At 35.4% G+C, this 22374-nt stretch overlaps 1 protein-coding gene across 1 annotated transcript; it reads left to right on the top strand.

Annotated features, from left to right (window-relative positions):
• Positions 1-732: 732 nt before the first annotated feature.
• LOC113781220 (protein NRT1/ PTR FAMILY 1.2-like) lies at positions 733-21699 on the top strand. Its single transcript, XM_027327117.1, has 4 exons — positions 733-1065; positions 1241-1458; positions 19522-20072; positions 20440-21699. The coding sequence occupies exons 1-4, from the start codon at positions 948-950 to the stop codon at positions 21305-21307; spliced, it is 1755 nt and encodes a 584-aa protein (XP_027182918.1). The 5' UTR covers positions 733-947; the 3' UTR covers positions 21308-21699.
• The last annotated feature ends 675 nt before the right edge of the window (positions 21700-22374 follow it).

Here is a 22374-nt window from a genome sequence, read left to right as displayed (position 1 = left end):
CCTGACACAAATCTCCACAATCTAAATTGAATTGTAATTAACGTGTAATAACAAGATCTAAAATCCAAAAACAAATTATTAGGCCTATCGAGTAGTTGGCATAATTTTAAATTCTCAACCAAATTTCTTCACTTATTTGGACTAGAGATTTGGATTTCAAATCCAAATCCATCCAAAAGGACCACAAGGTAATTTGCTTACAATTAAGGATTAGGGGCTTCTACAATCACCATTTCTAATTCTATGTTACAAATTATAATATAAACTTCCGCATTATAAGTATAATTGTATGGCACAATGTAACCAACAGCACAATACGTATTCGACGCGACCACAATAAAGATGAACACCAATGCAATAATACACCGAAATACAATAAATTTCACAATCCTTAGAAATTATGTCCTACCTTCAATTTCATCCATTCAATTTCAAATCAAATCCATCTTCACGTTAATTGTACCGTACAATCAAAAGTTTGATTGTAAAAGACCCCAATCCAGTTTAAAGAGGGCATCTAGGTGGGATTTAGCAATTCAATCTGGACGGTTGGATTGTAAATTGGTATGAAATTGACGGATCACAAAGGTAAGTTGTGCCAGCGGCATTAGGTTATGTCACATCATTACATTCCAACACATTGGAGCTCAGCCTTTTCAACCCAAAAATATCAAATTACCTGAGGTTTTGACGCAAGTCCAGTCACTTGTCTCTTCTGTCTAATGTTATGGACTACCAGCACCGGCAGCTGCAAAGTCTAGTAGAAGAAGATAAAATATTTGTGTCTGTCACTTAACTGTCGCTTAGTATAGAATTAGTCATATAAAATAGTAATAATTGTTTCACAGTTTCAGTGCTCAGTATGGTTGTTGGACGAGAATCAATATCAAAATACTTTGATACATATTATTGCAGTAGAAGAAGAAGAAGCAGAAGTCCCTACATACATGATGGAGAATTCTGCTGATGCTGAGCGAGAAAGTCTGATTACAAAGCCTTTACTTAATGATGATCATGACGGTTTTTCAGGAAAGGGTGGCTTCAGAACCATGCCATTCATTTTAGGTAACTCTTTTTTCTTTCTTGATTGAAAACAAGAAACAAACGACCCTTATTAAACTGGCTATTTCTGATTCTCATTCTACGTGTGTTTAACTGAAGTTTATTGAGGAATTGTTTTAGTGAAATTTTCTGTTAAGAATTGACCGTTCTGTGTTTTAATGGTTTTTTTCTGGGGCAGCAAATGAGTCTCTTGCGCAGGTGGCAAGCTATGGGCTACAGCCTAACATGATTCTGTACTTGACAAGAGAGTATCATTTGAACATGGCTACTGGGTCCAACATACTCTTTCTTTGGTCAGCAGCAACACATCTCATGCCCCTTCTTGGTGCTATAGTTGCAGATTCATTTCTGGGTCGATTTCGGATGATCTTATTTGGTTGTGTTATTAGTCTTCTGGTAAAATCCCATTTACACACTTCAGTGTTTTCAGTAGTTAATATTTATTTTGATTATGTTTAATTTTTCATAGCACAAGAAGCAGTCTGTTCCTATTTCTTGCATTTTCATCCGTCATGTCATTGTCTACTTCAGATTGTACTGTGAAAATGAACTAATTTTATAAAGTATCCCTGGCTTTTTTTTTTTTTTTTTTTGATTTACAATCTGGCTGCCAGGAAGGAGCGAAGAACATATAAAAATGCTTTGTTTAGTTGTGAGTATTTTTTATTTTGGAATCTAGATTATAATCTAGAAGCTAAGCAACTATCCTGCAGATTGCTGAAATTGAGGTATAATTAATAAGAATGGCAATGGGGGCGGGTGGCCCGTCGGGGGCTAATGGGGCGGGGGAGTGTACCCCCGCCCCGCCACCCGCTTTAAAAAAAATAAATATATAAAATATATATGTATATAATTATATATATAATAGATAATTTAATTAGTTACAAACTCATGACAATGATATTATTAGTTAATGTATTATATAATGTATATTAGTACATGTAATATAATTGATATTATCAATTATACTAATAATTATATATGTGTACTAATACAAATTATTAATTGGTTATACTAAATTTACTAATACATTTATACTAAATTCCTAATTACACTTAATACAATAACATTTTTTTCTCAAAAAAAAAGCACAAGCACAATAATGAATTAGTGATTGTGCCAAAAGTGAACTTGACTACTTTAGTTGTATTTATTTCATCATATTGGATTGTATTCAAATAACTTTTGTTTGATTATTTTTATAAGTTTCAATTGTGAAATTACAATGAATAATAATTTGGTGATATGTTGATATTTTAGTACTTGATTATTTGATAAAATTTAACTATAATAAAATTATATAACAAATTTTTATTAGTCCCGCGGGAGCACCCGCGGGGTGGGGCGGGGGGAGCGGGGGATGGGGGACGGGGCGGGGGTGGGTGGAATTTGTAGGTGTAGACACCAAATTTTTGTCAATTTTTAATATTTTCTCAAGATTTTTCTATTTAATGAATTATTTATTTTCTAGCATTTTAATGTGCATTTTTCTCATTTTTGCAGGTTTGCTTTTAAAAAAAAAAAAAAAAAAAAAGAAAGAGAAAAACAAACAAAAAAAAAACAAACAACAAAAAAGAAAATAAAAAAAATCATCATAATCATTTTCTCTACCAAAACAACTATTAACCCATTCCACACTCAATTGCCAGGGACCTTTCTTTTCATCCGCAGAAGCCATCATTTTGAAGGAAACCAAACCCATTTGACTCCTTCTTGGCCATGAGTTTTTGGCTCTGCCAACACTCAACATTTGCAGAGGAGAAAACACGCACAAAAAGCTAATTTGGCGACCCATTTTCTTCACTCGGCTCTCTCTGGAAAATCAGGGAGGCCACAAAGAAAAAATTCTCCACTCTTGCTTCCCCCAAAAAATACATCCCTCGGCTCTCTCTAGTTTCAGGAGACCAAAAAGACAAGCCACAAAAAGAAAAAAAGCACTCCAATCCCTCTGGGCTCACTTGGCAGAGGCAGAAAAAAAAAAAGAAACGCACGAGAGAAGAGGAAGGGAAGCTCTCGGAATTTTGCAGCTGACCCCTCACTCTCCCTCTCTCGGACTCGGGCGGAGGAAACAAATAGAACAAAAAAAATCTTCCCCAACTCCTCTCGGTTCCATCTCAACCTCACACACACCTACATTGAGGTATTTTTTTTAGTCTTTGTCTAGCACATTAAATCAATGCTTCATTGTTTAGTTTTCTTTCATTTCTGCTCGCTGCCTTGTATTGTTGTTGTTGCATTGCTGAAAATTTGGAAATGGCATGAACTAGATGAAGGAAAAGGAAATGATGTCTGTGAATGCATATTAATTGTTTGAAAAAATGCCAAAAAGATTTTTAGGTACTGTTTTGCCTTAATGTAGTCTTTTGTTATTGTTTTCTGGTTAGTTAAAATCATAGTTGTATTGTAGAGGTTATAAGGAGTATTGTAATATATTTTTTATGATTTTTGGTGAAAGATTTGGGTGTTTTAAAAAATAAAAACTGGACTGTATTTTGACATTTTGGCCACTTTTAGATCGTCTTTTGTAAAAACTAACTCCGAAAATGGAGTCTACGCGAAAAATCGAGTGGGGAGGTGTATTTTGAGGATTTTTGGTGACCGGAGAGGTCACCGGCGGTGGCGGTCGGCGGCGGCGGCGCCACCGGCGACCACCATGGCCGCCAGCTGAAGCTTCAGCTCGCCTGGGAAGAAGAAGAGACGGAACGAACGGGGAAGAAAGAAAAGAAAGAAGAAGAAGAAAAAAAAAAGAAAGAAAAGAAAAGAAAGAAAACGGTTTGGGCTAATGTTTTTTCTTCGGTTGGGCCAGGAGTTAGTTTTGGTTGGGTTTTGGAAATGGGCTTTGGTTTATTTTTTTTTTTTGGGTTTCGGATGGGCTAGGAGGCTGGAGCCCATGCATTTCTGGGTCAGGTTTGAGTGATAAAATGACGGGCTGGCCTGCTCGTTTCTATGGATTTTCGGTTGGGCTTAGGTAGTTTTCGGCCCAAAGAAATCAATAATGGCCCAATGGCCTTTTTCTCCCCAATCAGAAATCAAATTTTGCACTTTAGCCCCTGATCTTTGGAGTAGTTTTATTGTGGCCCAGAACATTTTAAATTCCTTTCACCTAGGCCCTTAAATTAATTTCATTTTGGTCCCTGAATTTTATCTTTCATTTAATTTTGACCCCTGAACTTTGGAAAATATAATTTTTGTCCCCCAAAAGTTTTCAATTTTTGCAATTCAGTCCTTGGCAAATTTTGACTCTCTTTATTATGATTGTTTCTTTTCTTTAATAGCTAATTATGTTACTTTAGAATATACTTAACTTGGAATTTTTAGATTTGCTTAAATCTCTTTACGTCTGACATATTAGTGTGAATTTAGTACTTGTATTATTATTTTCTTTTTCAATTAAATTGGTGCCATGATCCTTTTGTTCATTGTGAGTATAAATAGGACAATTTGACTCCATTTAGTCACCACTTCAAACGGGAGGTACCCCTATTTTTATTATTTCAATGTCAATTACGTGCTCTTATGTGCTCTTATGTGTTCCTATGTGTTTATATTTTTATATGCTTTATTTATTTGATTTAAATATTCATTCAAGTTTTCTTACATATGTTTTAGTTAATTTTTTACAATGATTCAAGAGGCATTTAAATACCTCAAAAAAATGTAATAGATAGGATAATTAAATTTGTTTTATTATATTTTTCCCTCCTAGATTGTAGCTAGGCGCTCCCCGATGTAATAGATAAATTGCGTGTTTATGTGGCTTATGTGTTATGTGTTTTATCCGTTTTTCTTAGGATTTTGGCATCTAGATATTATGTTTACGTGTTATGTGTTACGTGCTCTTATGTGTTTATTTGTTTTAATTTATGTTTTATTTGTTTCACTATGAATTGTTGATGCATGACGTCACCACACTAGTCCAACGTTAGTTGTGGTTTCTCCCTCCGCTTACTTGCTAGTCCAACGCTAGTAAGGATTTTTAGAAATGGGCTAGTCCAACGCTAGACCCTTTAGGTTATCTTGCGCTAGATTCATCTTTGTGTGCTATTCACTACATTTTCATGTATATTTTTATTTTTAGGATCTTTTCTCATTTGCATGATATTCCCTATTATATTATCCCCTACCCGCTATAGGTGCTAATCATGTCATTTAGAATTGCATCCCATTTAAGCTAGTTCATTTGCTTGTTCATGTTAGGATAATTATTTTTCAAACATGGGAAATGGGTGATTATAACTTTCTAGTTTAAATACCCTATTAATCCATGTATAAGAAAATTATGTCACGAATTTTTTTTGCCTCCCGTACCCTTTATGTTGCATTCCCTTTTTCTTTGATCACTTATATATATGTATATAATTTAATTTCTTTTCTTTTATTTTCTTTTCTTTTTCATCATTTGCATCCTTGTGACACCTTCGAGGATTTATTTTGACCTTCGCAATTAATGCGATTGGTTCAATTAAACCCTTGAATGAACATGTTGTCCCTTACGATATTTTTTAGATTTGCATTCATATAGAAAACATCCAAATGTGATAAATTAAGGGTTAGATTAGGAAAATTTTGACTAAACCTCGCAACTAGCTTAGACTAGGTTGAAAGGGTGCCTTAGATTTGAGTTAATCGAATCTTTGCCTTCCCTTTCTTCAACCGTGACTCCCGAATCCATTTTCTCTTGTTTTCAAAGACCTGGAGTTGTCAAAAAGGGTTTCATTTTGTTTTACTTTATTTTTTTTGGGTGACTTGGTACACCAAAACTCCATACCAAGTGGCGACTCCTATTTTTTCTTAAAAACCCTTTTAGACTAAATTTTGGACCCAAATTGTCGCATTCTTTTAAGTCCCATTCTAGGTCCTTTTTCATTTATTATTAAATCACATCTTTTTATAAAACTTATTTTTCTTTTCCATCGCGAAAAATGGGGCGCGACAACTTGGCGACTCCACTGGGGACCTAAGAGAGTCCAAGCACTTGGTTTAGTCGTCTTTTTCTCTTTTTAACCCTTATATTTATCATATTTGGATGTTTTAGGTTGCATTTTTCTCTTTTAGGATATTTTGCATTTCACCCTCGTATTCGTTTATCGTTCCTCGTATATGTGATGAATGATTTATTTATTTATTTTTGTTTATTTACTTATATGTATCGCGCTTTGCATTTGGGGGTGGGGAATATTACCCTAGAGCCTCGCATTGGTTCTCGATCCCTCCCCTCCAAACCGAGCACTGGCATACGTGCATACGTTTTTTTTTAATCCCTTATTTATTTTTCTTTTAGTGGCTTGTCACGCCACTCTTCCCTGTTAGGATTAGGCGACCCACTTGGACGTGTGATCGCGACACGACGTGTGCGTAGCATGATCCGAGGGGTCACTCAATCTTCCATTTCAAGCTTTGGGTTGATAGCCTTTAGCTTTTAGTTGAAGATTGAGGATTTTTGATAGATTCACTTGGACATGTGGCCATGGCACGACGTGCGCGTAGCAATGTCTAGGGAATCGCTCGAGCCACCGACAAAGAACCTTGGGGTTGATGACCTTTGGTTTCCAAGTCTGAAGGCTCGGGGACTTAAAACCTATTGAGTCTAGATGCATTAGTAAGCCAATATCTCATGCATCCATGATAGTTTACATAGGGTAGAGTCTGCCTTACCCTATTAGGGACACTATTCACGAGGGGAGGGATCCAATCCCTCTTTTTCTTTTTATTGTTTTATCTCTGTGTATTATTTTGCTACAATGTGTTATGTGAATTTATCTGATTGAACTAACTTTTCTTAGTTTTTGTCTCCACTGCATTCACAAACCTTAGAAATAAGAGTCCTGACGTGGTATTCGTTAAGGCAGACCACCCTTTGTAAATAGCACGTTTAAATTTTAGTTTATCGCATTAATACTATGCATGTCATTCTAGGCTTACCCCGGCATTTAAATGGGGCACTTTTAGATCATATGTCAAGTATTTCATTGCATATTTAACCGCTTTAATAAACTGGCATCATACATCAACTTTAGAGGGAATGCCGCATAGGGGATCCCGCGTTAGGAATAAGCCACCTTTTGTCTCGGATATATAATCCAATGAGACTTGCACGTTTATATTTTTTGTACCATCCAAAGTGGTAGTGCACAAGGTAAGGTAGGATTCGATCCCTTTCGTGTGACGGCATTGAGAATGATGGAACAGTTTTTACGCATTAGAATATGAGCCTTTAATAATCACTTTTTGGCCATTTTATCAGAATTGGTAAAAATCCCTTGCGTAAAGGACATTAAATTGAAAAAATTCACAAAATTTCACATTGTTGAGACGATAAATATAATTGAGGCCAAATCTTGATTTTAGAATGCTCATAGACTAATGAATCACAATGAATTTTTTGAAACTACCAATGGGCAGACAATTCCATCGATTTTGATAAATCATCAATTTCATTCATTCCATTTTTTACATCTAAGATGATTGAATCGATTTTTTCATAGATCATTCGATCCTTACAATTTTGCTCATTTTTAATTTCATTTTCATTCAATTTCATTTTAGATAAATCATCAATTTCATTCTGTTCATTTGGTCAGTGATCCAGTCGATTTTTGAATAAACTGTCAATTCTATCCAATCCATATGATCAATTTATACATTTCTAGGACAATACAATCAATTTTGAGTTAATCATCAATTTCATTCAATTCATTATTCTTTTAATCAATTTTATTTATTTATTTTTTATTTTTGAATAAATTTTCAATTTCATCCAATCCATTGGATCAGTTTTATTCACTTTCAGGATAATCCAGTCAATTTTTGAACTAACCATCAATTTCATTCGATTCATTAAACCTATTTATTCTCTTTTAAAGTTTCGATCTATAGTTCACCGAAGAAATTAGTCGAGACATTTCAATCCTTTCAAAAGTAAGTTTTATACACTAAATTGATTTTGATATCATTTTATGTGTCAATCAAAGCAGTCAATTCATTCGGACTTTGTCCTCATTTTGTTAGGACAAATTGTCTCTTGTCACTCCAATTATCCAGTCTTTTCAAAATTGTCTTTTCATTGAATCTCAATAAGTCGATCGGATCCATCAGGTATTGTATGGTGCCTATCCCAGAGGATTGCATTTTTCATACTAGGCCAACCCTTGGCATAAAAGGGTTCCCCCATAGGACATGCATACCGATTTTGCAGTTTTGCTTACTAACTCTGGGTATTTTGCTTTTATTTTTTCCCCCTCCCCTGCATTTATAAAAGTTGTTTTAACAAGGTAAAAAAATATTTTTCCTATATCTGATAATATTTTTGGATCTAATAAATTTTGAAAAATTACAAATGTTACTTGATTCTTGGGCAGATCCTACAATGTGAAAAAAAAATGAAAAAAAAAAAGAATGAAAAATCCATTTGAAAATGCTAGTGTAAAGCATCTCAAAAATCTCTTGATTCATTGTTCCTAATCCATTTTGTCTCAAAAGATAGAAAGAGAAAGTGTGTATATATTTGAAAGTGTATTCTTTAGAGATTTTTATTTTTCTCACATGTATCACATTTGAGAAATTTTCAAACATTTGAATAATAAAGTTTTATCTAGACAACTATTGTTTTGTATATACTCATTCTTTATTTGTTCATTGGGAGATTTCATGATGAATCCTAAGAAATAAGGTTAAATTGAAATTTTTTGACCTCTTGTTCGAAATTCATGAATGTATGTCCAATTCTCAAAATTCTTTGCATACACTAGATTTGTGGTCTAAACTATTCAATGAGAATAGTCGGAAATAAAAGGGGTCATTCAAATTTGATAGCTTGTCATAAAAGATCAACCCCAACACTTTTCATTTTCATTTTTTTGTCCACTTTTATTGAACCTCCAAGATCAGTCGCATTGGCTGACTAGTTTCAAAGTGAGATAATTTTTTCCGTGAAAATGTCCGGTGTGTCTAACCAGATTCAATTCACATCTAAGTGAAAGTAAAAATGCACATTACTTCTTATTTTGTTTTGAAAATTTGGAATGATACTTTAGGCTTTCGTCTCTCTATCTATACAGATTTTATCATTTATTTCCCCATTTCAGACTTCAAAAACTAGAGTTTCGTTTCAAATAAAAGCCTCAATGATCATGACCCTCCACGGAAAAATTTTCGAATGTCAAATGGAAATGGGTTTTTCCAACGGGTTATTCTTTACTTTAGTTGTCATGAGAAATAAGAATGATGCTTTGGCCATCGTTTCTATCATCTAAACACTCTTATCCTTTGCATCCTCATTTGAACCTAAATTGGTGGTTCGTTTCAAAAGCACTTATGATTGCACCCCCACACTGGGGAAGGAGATTTGAGAATTGAAAAAAAAATGGCAAAAATGCTCAAAATTTTTTGCAAGAGAAAAATTACAAGTTGGGGGAATTTGACTCTACCATTGATATTTTGGTCTTCAATATCAAAAAGAAACAGGGGCCATCTATACTCCAAATTAGGGAGTTTTCAATTTTATCATTGACATTGGGATATCAGTATTGGTAAAAAAAAAAAAAAAGAGAAAAAAAAGAGAAAAAGAAAAAATGAAAAAATGAAAAATGATGAAAGAAAAAAAAAAGAAGAAAAGAAAGAAAATACGAAGACATCCAATGCTGCATTCCCCTTAGTGATTGTTGAAGAAAAAAGAGGATTGATAAGAAAAAGGGAGTCAAAAGGGGGTCCCGGATTTTAAATCCAAAACTGGGGCAATTTTTGTGAAAGAAGGCGATCTTAAGTGCGTTGTCCTTGAAAATTCTATTTTTTTTAGCTATCATTGTTAAGCCACATTACAAGCTCATAAAGTCCATTGCTGACTTATCTTTCATGACAATTTGAAGTGAAGATTTCGCCTTTAAGGAATTTACCAATTACTCATGATCATTAGGCCATAACTTGTTTCCATATGTTTAACTATCGTTTCTACCCATACATTACAAGCCCATAGAGCTTATATGTTAACTGAATTTTCTTAAGAAATAAGGGTGATAAGCTATTTGCTTTCACCAAGATGTGATACTGAATGTGTTGGATACAATTTGGGCACAAAAAAAAAAAAAGACAGATCCTGACATACCATCTCCCTGAGTCACCTCAAAATCATGAGTAATACCCATTTGATTGGTCCTAAAAGATGAGCCAACGAGAAGAGGACCCTTTTCCCTCGATATCGATCCCAAAAAGAGGAAGAGATCTTTTGTAATTTGGTTTTGTTTTGAGAGATTTATCATGGAGCTTTCTACATGGCATTTAAAGTTTTTTGTGGAAAAATGCATTTTTTCTATTATACATCAACTCACATTGCATGTTAGTTTTTTAAATTTTGGAAGACACAGTTTTCTTGTTTTGTCCGAATAAATGGAGAATCACTCGAATAAAATTTTAGAATAGACCCAAATTGGGGCAAAATTTTTTGTAATATATCTGTGAGATTTTGTCAAATAGGTTCAAATTGAGGTAAAATTTTTAATACATTTGTAGGGTATGTCCAAGGTCAAGTATATTTCTCAAATCTTGATAAGTCAACACTTTGCATGAATGTTAATTGTTATATCATTACTCAAAAAAAAACAAAAAAAAAAATTTTGAAAATTGAAAAATTCAAGTGCTTTGAAAAATTCTCCTTATGCAGGTGTTTATGGTTGAGATCGAGGAAAAAGTGCAATTCAACTTGCAAATTTGGAGATTAGTCACGAATAAAAATGGAGCAATAATGCTACATTGCAAAGTAGAGGATCGGCTATTTGCTCAAAAGGAGTACATACTTTAGCAGCCAACTTGAAAAAAAAAAAGAGAAAAGAAAAGAAAAAGAGGGAATGAAAAGTGAAAAAAAAAGTAGAAAAGAATAAAGAAAAAAAAAAAAAAAAAGAGAGAATGAAAAAAAAAAAAGGGATTGAAAAAAAAAGAAAAAGAAAAAAAGAAAAAGAGTTTTTCCTTCGATTTTGCAAATTTTGCAATTGAACTCTGGGAGCATTTCATTGGAGATTACATTTCTAAGTTGGGGCAACACCTTGTCCTCTTATGCTGAAATGGAAGTGGTAATACATGCCAAAACCGAGATCCCGTCCTTGCACATTTTGACAAAGACTCAGGCAGAAGAAATCAAATGGATTAAGGAGCACAATGAGTTGCTGTCTCTGATTGATGAAAAAGAAGTTGAATGTTTGTCATGGACAATGCTATCATCAAAGGATGGTTCGTTAGTTATGACAAGAAAGACAAATCTCGCTTATTTGAAGTGAGGGATAAGGTTTTGAAGTAAATTCTTCCGATTCAAGAGGAGGTTAAAGAAAAATTTGCTCCAACTTGGCAAGGGCCATTTATTGTTCAAAGAGTGCTATCCGGAGGAACGTCCATTCTTACAGAACTGGATGGACAGGTCTTTCCTCTGCCAATCAATTCAGACATGTGTAATAAATTCTTTATCTGATTATGTGATTTTTCTTTTTGAAATACCATCTATGGCGGATCAAAGGCGAGCCTTCTTCTTTTCTCTTTGAACATCTTATCCCTAGTTTTCCCCATTGAACCTCCAGAATAATTTAACCTTTCATTTGATAGCCCTCCTAAAGATTGCAAACCCCATACTGGGGCAATTTTTATCTCCTATTTGTCATAAAAAAAAAGAAGTCAAAAGCCAAACTGGCGCAATTTTTTCAGTTTTAATACCCCCATACTGGGGCAAATATTGATAGAATGCGGTCTTAGGGTTTTTGAAACCTCTTTGAAGATTTTGCTTTGAAACCTTAACACTTTTTCTACACCCCACATGACCCCATCATCAAAATCATAAATTCCCGACCTCCGCCTTAGTGGTATTTCTAATAAAAATCACTTAATCAAATGGCAATTGATGTCAATACACCTTCACCATTTTTACATGGGAAGGGTTGTCGCGCTGATGCCATCCCTTCTTTAAATACATTTCTGAGTTGATAAATGTCGAAAACCTGAAAGGGTGTCTTCAAAAGAATGAAAAAAAAGAGAGAAAAAAGGGATTGAAAAGAAAAAAAAAAGAAAAAAGAGAAGGATGAAAAAGAAAAAAAGAAGAAGAAGAAGAAAATGAAAACAAAATAAAATAAAAAGGTGTGACCTTTGTGAAAATCCGAAAGGTTAAGGTCATCAAGGTGAGATTTTGGAGCACAAGAGAATCATGAACGAAAAGTGGGTTGCTGATACTTGAGATACTGGCCATTCATTCAAATCTGGTCATTAGAAAAGTTGATTTGTGGTACAAAGTGAGGTATGGCTGACTGATGCTTGAAAATTGAGAAGATTCAAAACAAGTTGCAGCACAACTCTTGAAGAGCAATTTTGACATCAAAAGATCATGCTTGCATGGTTCTCAAGGCCAAAAGGAGCACAAGGAATCACATGGTATTGGTATCATATGATCACTTTTTTTTTTTTGCTTTTTCAAAAGCATGAAAAATGTGGCCTTCGTTAAACATGATTTACACTGGGGCAAATATCAAAAGAAGTGAGCTCCAATTTTGGTAATACATTCTAAATCGGCTTTGTGAAAAAAAAAAGAGAGTTTTTTAAAGTCGAGAAGATAGTGACATATGTATGTACCTCTCAGATCTCTTGAGGGGAGAGTTGTTATTGGTATTCTTCAAGTTTTAAAATTCGTCACTTTTGATTTTTCTCAAAAAAAAAAGAAAAAAGAAAAAGTGTGTTTCTTTCATTCCTTCTAAAAAAGATTGCAAATCCACCAACTTGAGCAACATGCATTTTAATCTTTCAGTTTGATAGTATTGGACTTACGTTTTCATTTCTTTCAGTATTTCATTGGACCCGGGTCTATCCCACCAATCTGTTATTTCAAAAAGAAAAATTCAAAAATTCAAAAAAAAAAATTAAAAACAAAAAAAATCAATTAAAAAAAATCAAAAAAGTCAGAAGATCAATTTAATTTCCTGTGGTGAGTCTCAGCGTCCACCGCGCACCCTTCTATCTCCCCTTCTTGACAAATTAAATCCTGTTGGAGCTTAATCCGCGTCCCTCCTTCTCAGCGTAATTCCTCTTGCTCAGCGTCCACCGCGCACCCTTCTATCCCCCTTCTTGACAAATTTAATTTCCTGTTGGAGCGTAATCGCGTCCCTCCGCGCAGTTGGTGAGTCTCAGCGTCCACCGCGCACCCTTCTATCTCCCCTTCTTGACAATTTAATTTCCTGTTGGAGCGTAATCGCGTCCCTCCGCGCATCTAATTTAAATTCCTGTTGGTGAGTCTCAGCGTCCACCGCGCACCCTTCTATCTCCCCTTCTTGACAATTTAATTTCTGTTGAGCGTAATCGCGTCCCTCCGCGCATCAATTTAAATTCCTGTTGTGAGTCTCAGCGTCCACCGCGCACCCTCTATCTCCCCTTCTTGACAGATCAGAAGAATCAATTTAAATTCCTGTTGGAGCGTAATCGCGTCCCTCCGCGCATCAATTTAAATTCCTGTTGGTGAGTCTCAGCGTCCACCGCGCACCCTTCTATCTCCCCTTCTTGACAATTTAATTTCCTGTTGGAGCGTAATCGCGTCCCTCCGCGCATCAATTTAAATTCCTGTTGGTGAGTCTCAGCGTCCACCGCGCACCCTTCTATCTCCCCTTCTTGACAGATCAGAAGAATCAATTTAAATTCCTGTTGGTGAGTCTCAGCGTCCACCGCGCACCCTTCTATCTCCCCTTCTTGACAAATTTAAATTCCTGTTGGAGCGTAATCGCGTCCCTCCGCGCATCAATTTAAATTCCTGTTGGTGAGTCTCAGCGTCCACCGCGCACCCTTCTATCTCCCCTTCTTGACAATTTAATTTCCTGTTGGAGCGTAATCGCGTCCCTCCGCGCATCAATTTAAATTCCTGTTGGTGAGTCTCAGCGTCCACCGCGCACCCTTCTATCTCCCCTTCTTGACAGATCAGAAGAATCAATTTAAATTCCTGTTGGTGAGTCTCAGCGTCCACCGCGCACCCTTCTATCTCCCCTTCTTGACAGATCAGAAGAATCAATTTAAATTTTCTGTTGGAGCGTAATCGCGTCCCTCCGCGCATCTTTTTCTAAAAGACAAATTTAATTTTCTGTTGGAGCGTAACCGCGTCCCTCCGCGCATCTTTTTCTAATTATGACAAGTTACTTTTCTTGACTGTTTTGATTGATAATTGTGCTATCTCATTCATTTTGTATTTCCTGTTTAGAAGTTCTGAGAGCTCAAACTTTTTCGACTTTGCAAAGACCGCAGTTTGTCAATACACTTGTTTCATTGTGGTTCACTTGCATTCGAACTACGTTTGACCTGATTCCCATGGTGGGATACGTAGGCAATTCTACATGGGTTCGGTCACATTTTCTGCAATGTTATTGCATCATTTTGTCCAATAATTTCAGCCAAGTGTTAGCTTGTCTATTTTAGCTCAGGTACAGCTAGAAGAGACAGGTAAGCAATTTGGTGTCTACGTCTTTGTCTTGAGTTTCTTTGAAACTCTAGACAAAGAGGGGCAAGCTGTAGACACCAAATTTTTGTCAATTTTTAATATTTTCTCAAGATTTTTCTATTTAATGAATTATTTATTTTCTAGCATTTTAATGTGCATTTTTCTCATTTTTGCAGGTTTGCTTTTAAAAAAAAAAAAAAAAAAAAAAAAAAAGAAAGAGAAAAACAAACAAAAAAAAAACAAACAACAAAAAAGAAAATAAAAAAAATCATCATAATCATTTTCTCTACCAAAACAACTATTAACCCATTCCACACTCAATTGCCAGGGACCTTTCTTTTCATCCGCAGAAGCCATCATTTTGAAGGAAACCAAACCCATTTGACTCCTTCTTGGCCATGAGTTTTTGGCTCTGCCAACACTCAACATTTGCAGAGGAGAAAACACGCACAAAAAGCTAATTTGGCGACCCATTTTCTTCACTCGGCTCTCTCTGGAAAATCAGGGAGGCCACAAAGAAAAAATTCTCCACTCTTGCTTCCCCCAAAAAATACATCCCTCGGCTCTCTCTAGTTTCAGGAGACCAAAAAGACAAGCCACAAAAAGAAAAAAAGCACTCCAATCCCTCTGGGCTCACTTGGCAGAGGCAGAAAAAAAAAAAGAAACGCACGAGAGAAGAGGAAGGGAAGCTCTCGGAATTTTGCAGCTGACCCCTCACTCTCCCTCTCTCGGACTCGGGCGGAGGAAACAAATAGAACAAAAAAAATCTTCCCCAACTCCTCTCGGTTCCATCTCAACCTCACACACACCTACATTGAGGTATTTTTTTTAGTCTTTGTCTAGCACATTAAATCAATGCTTCATTGTTTAGTTTTCTTTCATTTCTGCTCGCTGCCTTGTATTGTTGTTGTTGCATTGCTGAAAATTTGGAAATGGCATGAACTAGATGAAGGAAAAGGAAATGATGTCTGTGAATGCATATTAATTGTTTGAAAAAATGCCAAAAAGATTTTTAGGTACTGTTTTGCCTTAATGTAGTCTTTTGTTATTGTTTTCTGGTTAGTTAAAATCATAGTTGTATTGTAGAGGTTATAAGGAGTATTGTAATATATTTTTTATGATTTTTGGTGAAAGATTTGGGTGTTTTAAAAAATAAAAACTGGACTGTATTTTGACATTTTGGCCACTTTTAGATCGTCTTTTGTAAAAACTAACTCCGAAAATGGAGTCTACGCGAAAAATCGAGTGGGGAGGTGTATTTTGAGGATTTTTGGTGACCGGAGAGGTCACCGGCGGTGGCGGTCGGCGGCGGCGGCGCCACCGGCGACCACCATGGCCGCCAGCTGAAGCTTCAGCTCGCCTGGGAAGAAGAAGAGACGGAACGAACGGGGAAGAAAGAAAAGAAAGAAGAAGAAGAAAAAAAAAAGAAAGAAAAGAAAAGAAAGAAAACGGTTTGGGCTAATGTTTTTTCTTCGGTTGGGCCAGGAGTTAGTTTTGGTTGGGTTTTGGAAATGGGCTTTGGTTTATTTTTTTTTTTTGGGTTTCGGATGGGCTAGGAGGCTGGAGCCCATGCATTTCTGGGTCAGGTTTGAGTGATAAAATGACGGGCTGGCCTGCTCGTTTCTATGGATTTTCGGTTGGGCTTAGGTAGTTTTCGGCCCAAAGAAATCAATAATGGCCCAATGGCCTTTTTCTCCCCAATCAGAAATCAAATTTTGCACTTTAGCCCCTGATCTTTGGAGTAGTTTTATTGTGGCCCAGAACATTTTAAATTCCTTTCACCTAGGCCCTTAAATTAATTTCATTTTGGTCCCTGAATTTTATCTTTCATTTAATTTTGACCCCTGAACTTTGGAAAATATAATTTTTGTCCCCCAAAAGTTTTCAATTTTTGCAATTCAGTCCTTGGCAAATTTTGACTCTCTTTATTATGATTGTTTCTTTTCTTTAATAGCTAATTATGTTACTTTAGAATATACTTAACTTGGAATTTTTAGATTTGCTTAAATCTCTTTACGTCTGACATATTAGTGTGAATTTAGTACTTGTATTATTATTTTCTTTTTCAATTAAATTGGTGCCATGATCCTTTTGTTCATTGTGAGTATAAATAGGACAATTTGACTCCATTTAGTCACCACTTCAAACGGGAGGTACCCCTATTTTTATTATTTCAATGTCAATTACGTGCTCTTATGTGTTCCTATGTGTTTATATTTTTATATGCTTTATTTATTTGATTTAAATATTCATTCAAGTTTTCTTACATATGTTTTAGTTAATTTTTTACAATGATTCAAGAGGCATTTAAATACCTCAAAAATGTAATAGATAGGATAATTAGATTTGTTTTATTATATTTTTCCCTTCTAGATTGTAGTTAGGCGCTCCCCGATGTAATAGATAGGTTGCGTGTTTATGTGGCTTATGTGTTATGTGTTTTATCCGCTTTTCTTAGGATTTTGGCATCTAGATATTATGTTTACGTGTTATGTGCTACGTGCTCTTATGTGTTTATTTATTTTAATTTATGTTTTATTTGTTTCACTGTGAATTGTTAATGCATGACGTCACCACACTAGTCCAACGCTAGTTGTGGCTTCTCTCTTCGCTTACTTGCTAGTCCAACGCTAGTAAGGACTATTAGAAATGGGCTAGTCCAACGCTAGACCCTTTAGGTTGTCTTGCGCTAGATTCATCTTTGTGTGCTATTTATTACATTTTCACGCATATTTTCATTTTTAGGATCTTTTCCCATTTGCATGATATTTCCTATTATATTATCCCCTATCCTCTATATGTGTTAATCATGTCATTTAGAATTGCATTTCATTTAGGACATTGTATAGTAAGTTAGCTCATTTGTTTGTGCATATTAGGAGAATTATTTTTCAAATATGGAAATGGGTGATTATAACTTTTTAGTTTAAATACCCCATTAATCCCTGTATAAGAAAATTATGTCACGAATTTTTTTGCCTCCCGTACCCTTTATGTTGCATTCCCTTTTTCTTTGATCACTTATATATATGTATATAATTTAATTTCTTTTCTTTTTCATCATTTGCATCCTTGTGACACCTTCGAGGATCTATTTTGACCTTCGCAATTAATGCGATTGGTTCAATTAAACCCTTGAATGAACATGTTGTCCCTTGCGATATTTTTTAGATTTGCATTCATATAGAAAACATCCAAATGTGATAAATTAAGGGTTAGATTAGGAAAATTTTGACTAAACCTCGCAACTAGCTTAGACTAGGTTGAAAGGGTGCCTTAGATTTGAGTTAATCGAATCTTTGCCTTCCCTTTCTTCAACCGTGACTCCCGAATCCATTTTCTCTTGTTTTCAAAGACCTGGAGTTGTCAAAAAGGGTTTTATTTTGTTTTACTTTATTTTTTGGGTGACTTGGTACACCAAAACTCCATACCAAGTGGCGACTCCTGTTTTTTCTTAAAAACCCTTTTAGACTAAATTTTGGACCCAAATTGTCGCATTCTTTTTAAGTCCCATTCTAGGTCCCTTTTAACTTGTTTAAAAATAAAATCATATCTTTTATAAACCTCACACTTTATTTTTCTTTTCCATCGCGAAAAATGGGGCGCGACAGTAGGCAGTCCCCCGCCCCAACCCCGCCCCGTTGCCATCCTTGATAATTAAGCATGTGTCACTAAATTTCAATTCTGCATAGGATCATAAAGTTAAAGAGGGAGAAAAGGCGCAACGGATCTTCTGTCCCACACCCTGTGCCACTGTCTGTGCCACTTTTTATTATATTGCTATTTCTCCTATATAAACATCACATTTTAGTTCTTTTTTGTTTCCTTAAGATCCAATAACTATTAATTGAGTAAAATATAAATACAATAGTAAAACCAATAACTATCCGTTTGGATTGGTCATTTTTTCAAATACAATACTACAGTAATACATAATAACTCAAAAAATATCTCATCCATATAATATATCAAATATTTTAAAAAAATTTTATAGTAAAAATTTTTCATATACACTACAATAGTAAAATTTTTTAAAAACACCCCAAAACCAGCTAATTCAAACGGAGGGAATATGGCTAAGTTTCATAAGAAAATTGGGGTTAAGAGTTAGAAACATCAATCTCATGTCCATGGCATTTATTTTGAATACTCTCGTGAGAAATTCAATACCAAATACTGGCGAGTCCAACGGATACAGTAGCTTTTTTATACTAAACTTGCCACCCAAAAAAATTAAAAAGTACAAGAATATTCCAATGATCGTGAGAAGGGGGAGTTGGGGTGTACTTTAAAATTACACCATTGTTGCTTAAGAATGGCGCAAATCATTTTCCTGCTGGTGGTTTTGTTGAAAGGGGTGGAAATACTATTCAGGTTACTGTCAGATGCTTCGGAAAAATACATCATTTCTCACGTTGTATCTTTATGCAATGACATAATTCTATCTGTTCGGACCCCGTGCTTAGAAACATAATTGATCATTTGAATTATGAACCAACATGTTCACATAGGAAACTGGTGATACAAAATTGCAGAGAAGGCATGTTTTAGACTTTCTTGTCTAATTCTGCTTCTAGCACTCTCATTTTACATTAGCTCTTTCTGAACTTTTTGGTTGGAACTCCATAATCATCCTTTTTTTTGTCCGAGAGGATTCCAATCATATATGGCATTATGTCATCCCAAAATGCAGGCCATTAGTTTCTTCACACATACAACAGCTTTATATTTTAGTTTCAGTTACAAATCCTGCTCCATTGATCTTTCATGTGCAGTGAAGAAAACTGAAAAGGAACCTGACTTTTAGAAGATAATTTGTTGCGCATTACACTACAATAACTTAAAGAATTTTAAATCCTCTGCATCTTTCTTTAAGGCTTCAATTGTTGGTGCATGAAAGTAGTCGTGCTGCTGCCGGAAAAAATTACACTACTGACCAGATTTGGTTCTTCAAATTTACTATATTATTTCTGATTTTAATGGAATCATCTGAAAATGAGTTTCTGCTTTGATTGAAGGGAATGGCTCTTTTATGGCTAACAACTATGATTCCACAAGCAAAGCCGCCTCCATGTTATGAATCGAATAACAATTGTAGCTCAGCGACAAGTTTGCAACTCTTTCTCTTGTGTTGTTGTTTTGGACTCCTGTCTATTGGAGGTGGAGGAATTGGATCTTCATCCTTGGCTTTTGGTGCTGATCAGTTGAGAAGAGCAGGTGGGCAGAACAATGGATGGGCTCTGGAGTGTTATTTCAGCTGGTACTATGCGTTATGCACAATTTCTATTTTAATTGCTTTACCTTGCATTGTCTACGTACAAGAAAACTTGGGATGGCAAGTTGGTTTTGGCATTCCGGTCATGCTCATGTTGTTGTCAACTCTGTCATTCTCCCTGGCTTCGCACTTATATGTCAAGTTGAAGGCTAAATCAAGTTTAATTGTTGAAATGTTTCAAGTGGCTGTAGCCTCTTATAGGAAACGGCATATAGAATTGCCAACAGAGAGCTCAAAAATGCTGTACCATCACCACAGGGGTCCATCAATCTGTCTTCCAAGTGAAAAACTAAGGTGAGTGTATTTTCATCCTCACAGTAGTGTCCCCTTGATCTTGATGTTCTCTTATCCAAAACGATTGGCTCCGCTCTCAGACTGGGGCTGTATTTCTTTCTTGATTTATATATCTGAATAATTTCAAGTTCTTAGCAACTTATTTTGATTATACAAGGTTGCCTGTATTTGGTAGCTATAATTGGTTTGCAATTAATCCTATTTTATTTTTCATGTGGTGGCGAATTCAACAATTTGTAAAAGCATTTTTTGAGTCTGAGTGTTTTTCTTTAAAGTCATTTGGAGTTTGAACATTCAAGAGAGAAGTTCCTATTAGGTCATTTAAACAATGTTTCTCTTATGGAAGCTTCAATAATTTGTCTTCCAGGTTCTTAAATAAAGCTTGCATCATCATAGATCCTGAGAAAGACTTGACAACAGATGGAAGAGTAGCAGATCCCTGGAGTCTTTGCACAGTAAATCAAGTTGAGGACCTGAAGTCGATTCTCAAAGTGATTCCCTTATGGTCCACAGGAATGATAATGTCAATAAATGTCAGCCAGGGCTCATTTTCTGTACTTCAAGCAAAGTCCATGAACCGAAAATTTGGTCCAAACTTTGAGATGCCAGCAGGTTCTTTTGGTATGTTTACCGTTGTCAGTGCAGTACTATGGATAGCTCTTTATCAACAGATATTCTTGCCTGTTGCGTCAAGAATTATGGGGAGACCTGTTCATCTCTCGACAAGGAAAAGAATGGGAATTGGAATGGCCCTGTCTTTTGTATGCATGATAGTGACAGCAACAGTGGAGGCTAAGCGACGTAGTCTGGCTATCAGAGAAGGATATTCAGATGATTTAGATGCAGTGGTGGACATGTCAGTACTTTGGCTTCTTCCCCAATATTTCCTGATCGGCGCTGCTGAAACTGCAAGCGCAATTGCACAGAATGAGTTCTATTATTCCGAGTTTCCAAGAAGCATGTCAAGTATATCTTCCACTTTGTTCTCACTTGGGGTGTCTGCGGCAAATCTTGTTGCAAGTTTTCTTATGAACGCCATTGACAAACTCTCAAAACTGGGAGGAAAAGAAAGCTGGATTGAGACCAACATCAATAAGGGTCACTATGATTATTACTATTGGGTTCTTGCTGGCTTAAGTGTGCTTAACATGATTTATTTCCTCATTTGCAGCAAGGCTTATGGTCCTAGCAAAGAAGATGAGAAAGAGACAACTTTTCGCGAAGACGATAACTAGCACTATAGCTCTTTCATTGCCGTAATGTAACCTAGACAATTTGTATCGTGATCAATATACCTGCAGAAGCCTGAGAGTCAAGAATATCTGTTGATCCAACAATGTTTTCAACAATGTCATTGGAGAGAGCCGGCAATGAAGATCAGACTGATTTACATATCGTTGGCAATGCCGCTGTTGAATAGGATTGTATCTATAGATGTGATGCTGTTGGTGTATGAATATACAAACTTTACATGTTTAAGATTGTAAATCTGCCATTTTACTGTAAAAGCTGTCATCCAACTTATTATATCTGGATGCACTAATGTCTTGCAGCAGCGAACTGTAGTAGAGAAATAATCTTCCTTGTTAATATCCTACATCATTGCTAATTGCACTTTTTTCCCCTCCCTTTTCTGTATTGAAATTTTAAGCTTCTTTTAAAAGTTAAATTTGTTACTTCAAATTTCTTGTGATCCTACGTATTTCAAGCATCAAGAATTGGACATCAATTCTCTCTATTGTTTGCTATAACCTTTATCCGATTTTTTGTTGCAAATTTCTTTCATCTGTTTGATGCATTTTCAAGTTATTTTTTAGTTGAATTTGTGACATCAATTATGTATAAGCCATCGAATGGCAATTTGGAAATGAAAATACTTTTAAGCATTTCATCTTTTTATTGTATAGGTACGAGGGCTGACATTGTTACATTGACATTCAAAATAAGGAGAGTGGCCGAAGTGAAATTGTCAAAAAACCATTTTGATAAACTTCTCCCTACTGATAACATTCTTCCATTAATTAATAGAAATCCCTTAATCTTTAAAGATGATTCAACATTTTGCATTTTATCTTATTCAATCTATGTGCTTCAAAGGGAAGTATTCTATTGGCTTTGAGGTTGCCTGAAGTCATAGCCTCAAATTGCTAGCCTGACGTGATCGTTTCCTTTGGGTTGGATTTTCTTTTATAGCACGACGCCATAGATTGTTCATATAGGTGCAATTCGAATTCAGTTAAACCGTATTGATTGTTCAACACAATTTTTAATAAATGAAAAAAGTTTATTATATTTATGTACT

This window comes from Coffea eugenioides, chromosome 8 (assembly GCF_003713205.1).
Source record: "Coffea eugenioides isolate CCC68of chromosome 8, Ceug_1.0, whole genome shotgun sequence".
Lineage (NCBI taxonomy): Eukaryota > Viridiplantae > Streptophyta > Magnoliopsida > Gentianales > Rubiaceae > Coffea > Coffea eugenioides.
Note: the sequence above shows the minus strand (reverse complement) of the source record. Positions and strands in the feature narration are given on the sequence as shown.

Excerpts from the sequence above, each read along its gene's own strand:
- LOC113781220 (XM_027327117.1), top strand. The coding sequence starts at position 948 with ATGATGGAGAATTCTGCTGATGCTGAGCGAGAAAGTCTGATTACAAAG. Across the intron at positions 1,066-1,240 it reads AACCATGCCATTCATTTTAG|CAAATGAGTCTCTTGCGCAG; the intron begins GTAACTCTTTTT and ends TTTCTGGGGCAG. Across the intron at positions 1,459-19,521 it reads GTTGTGTTATTAGTCTTCTG|GGAATGGCTCTTTTATGGCT; the intron begins GTAAAATCCCAT and ends CTTTGATTGAAG.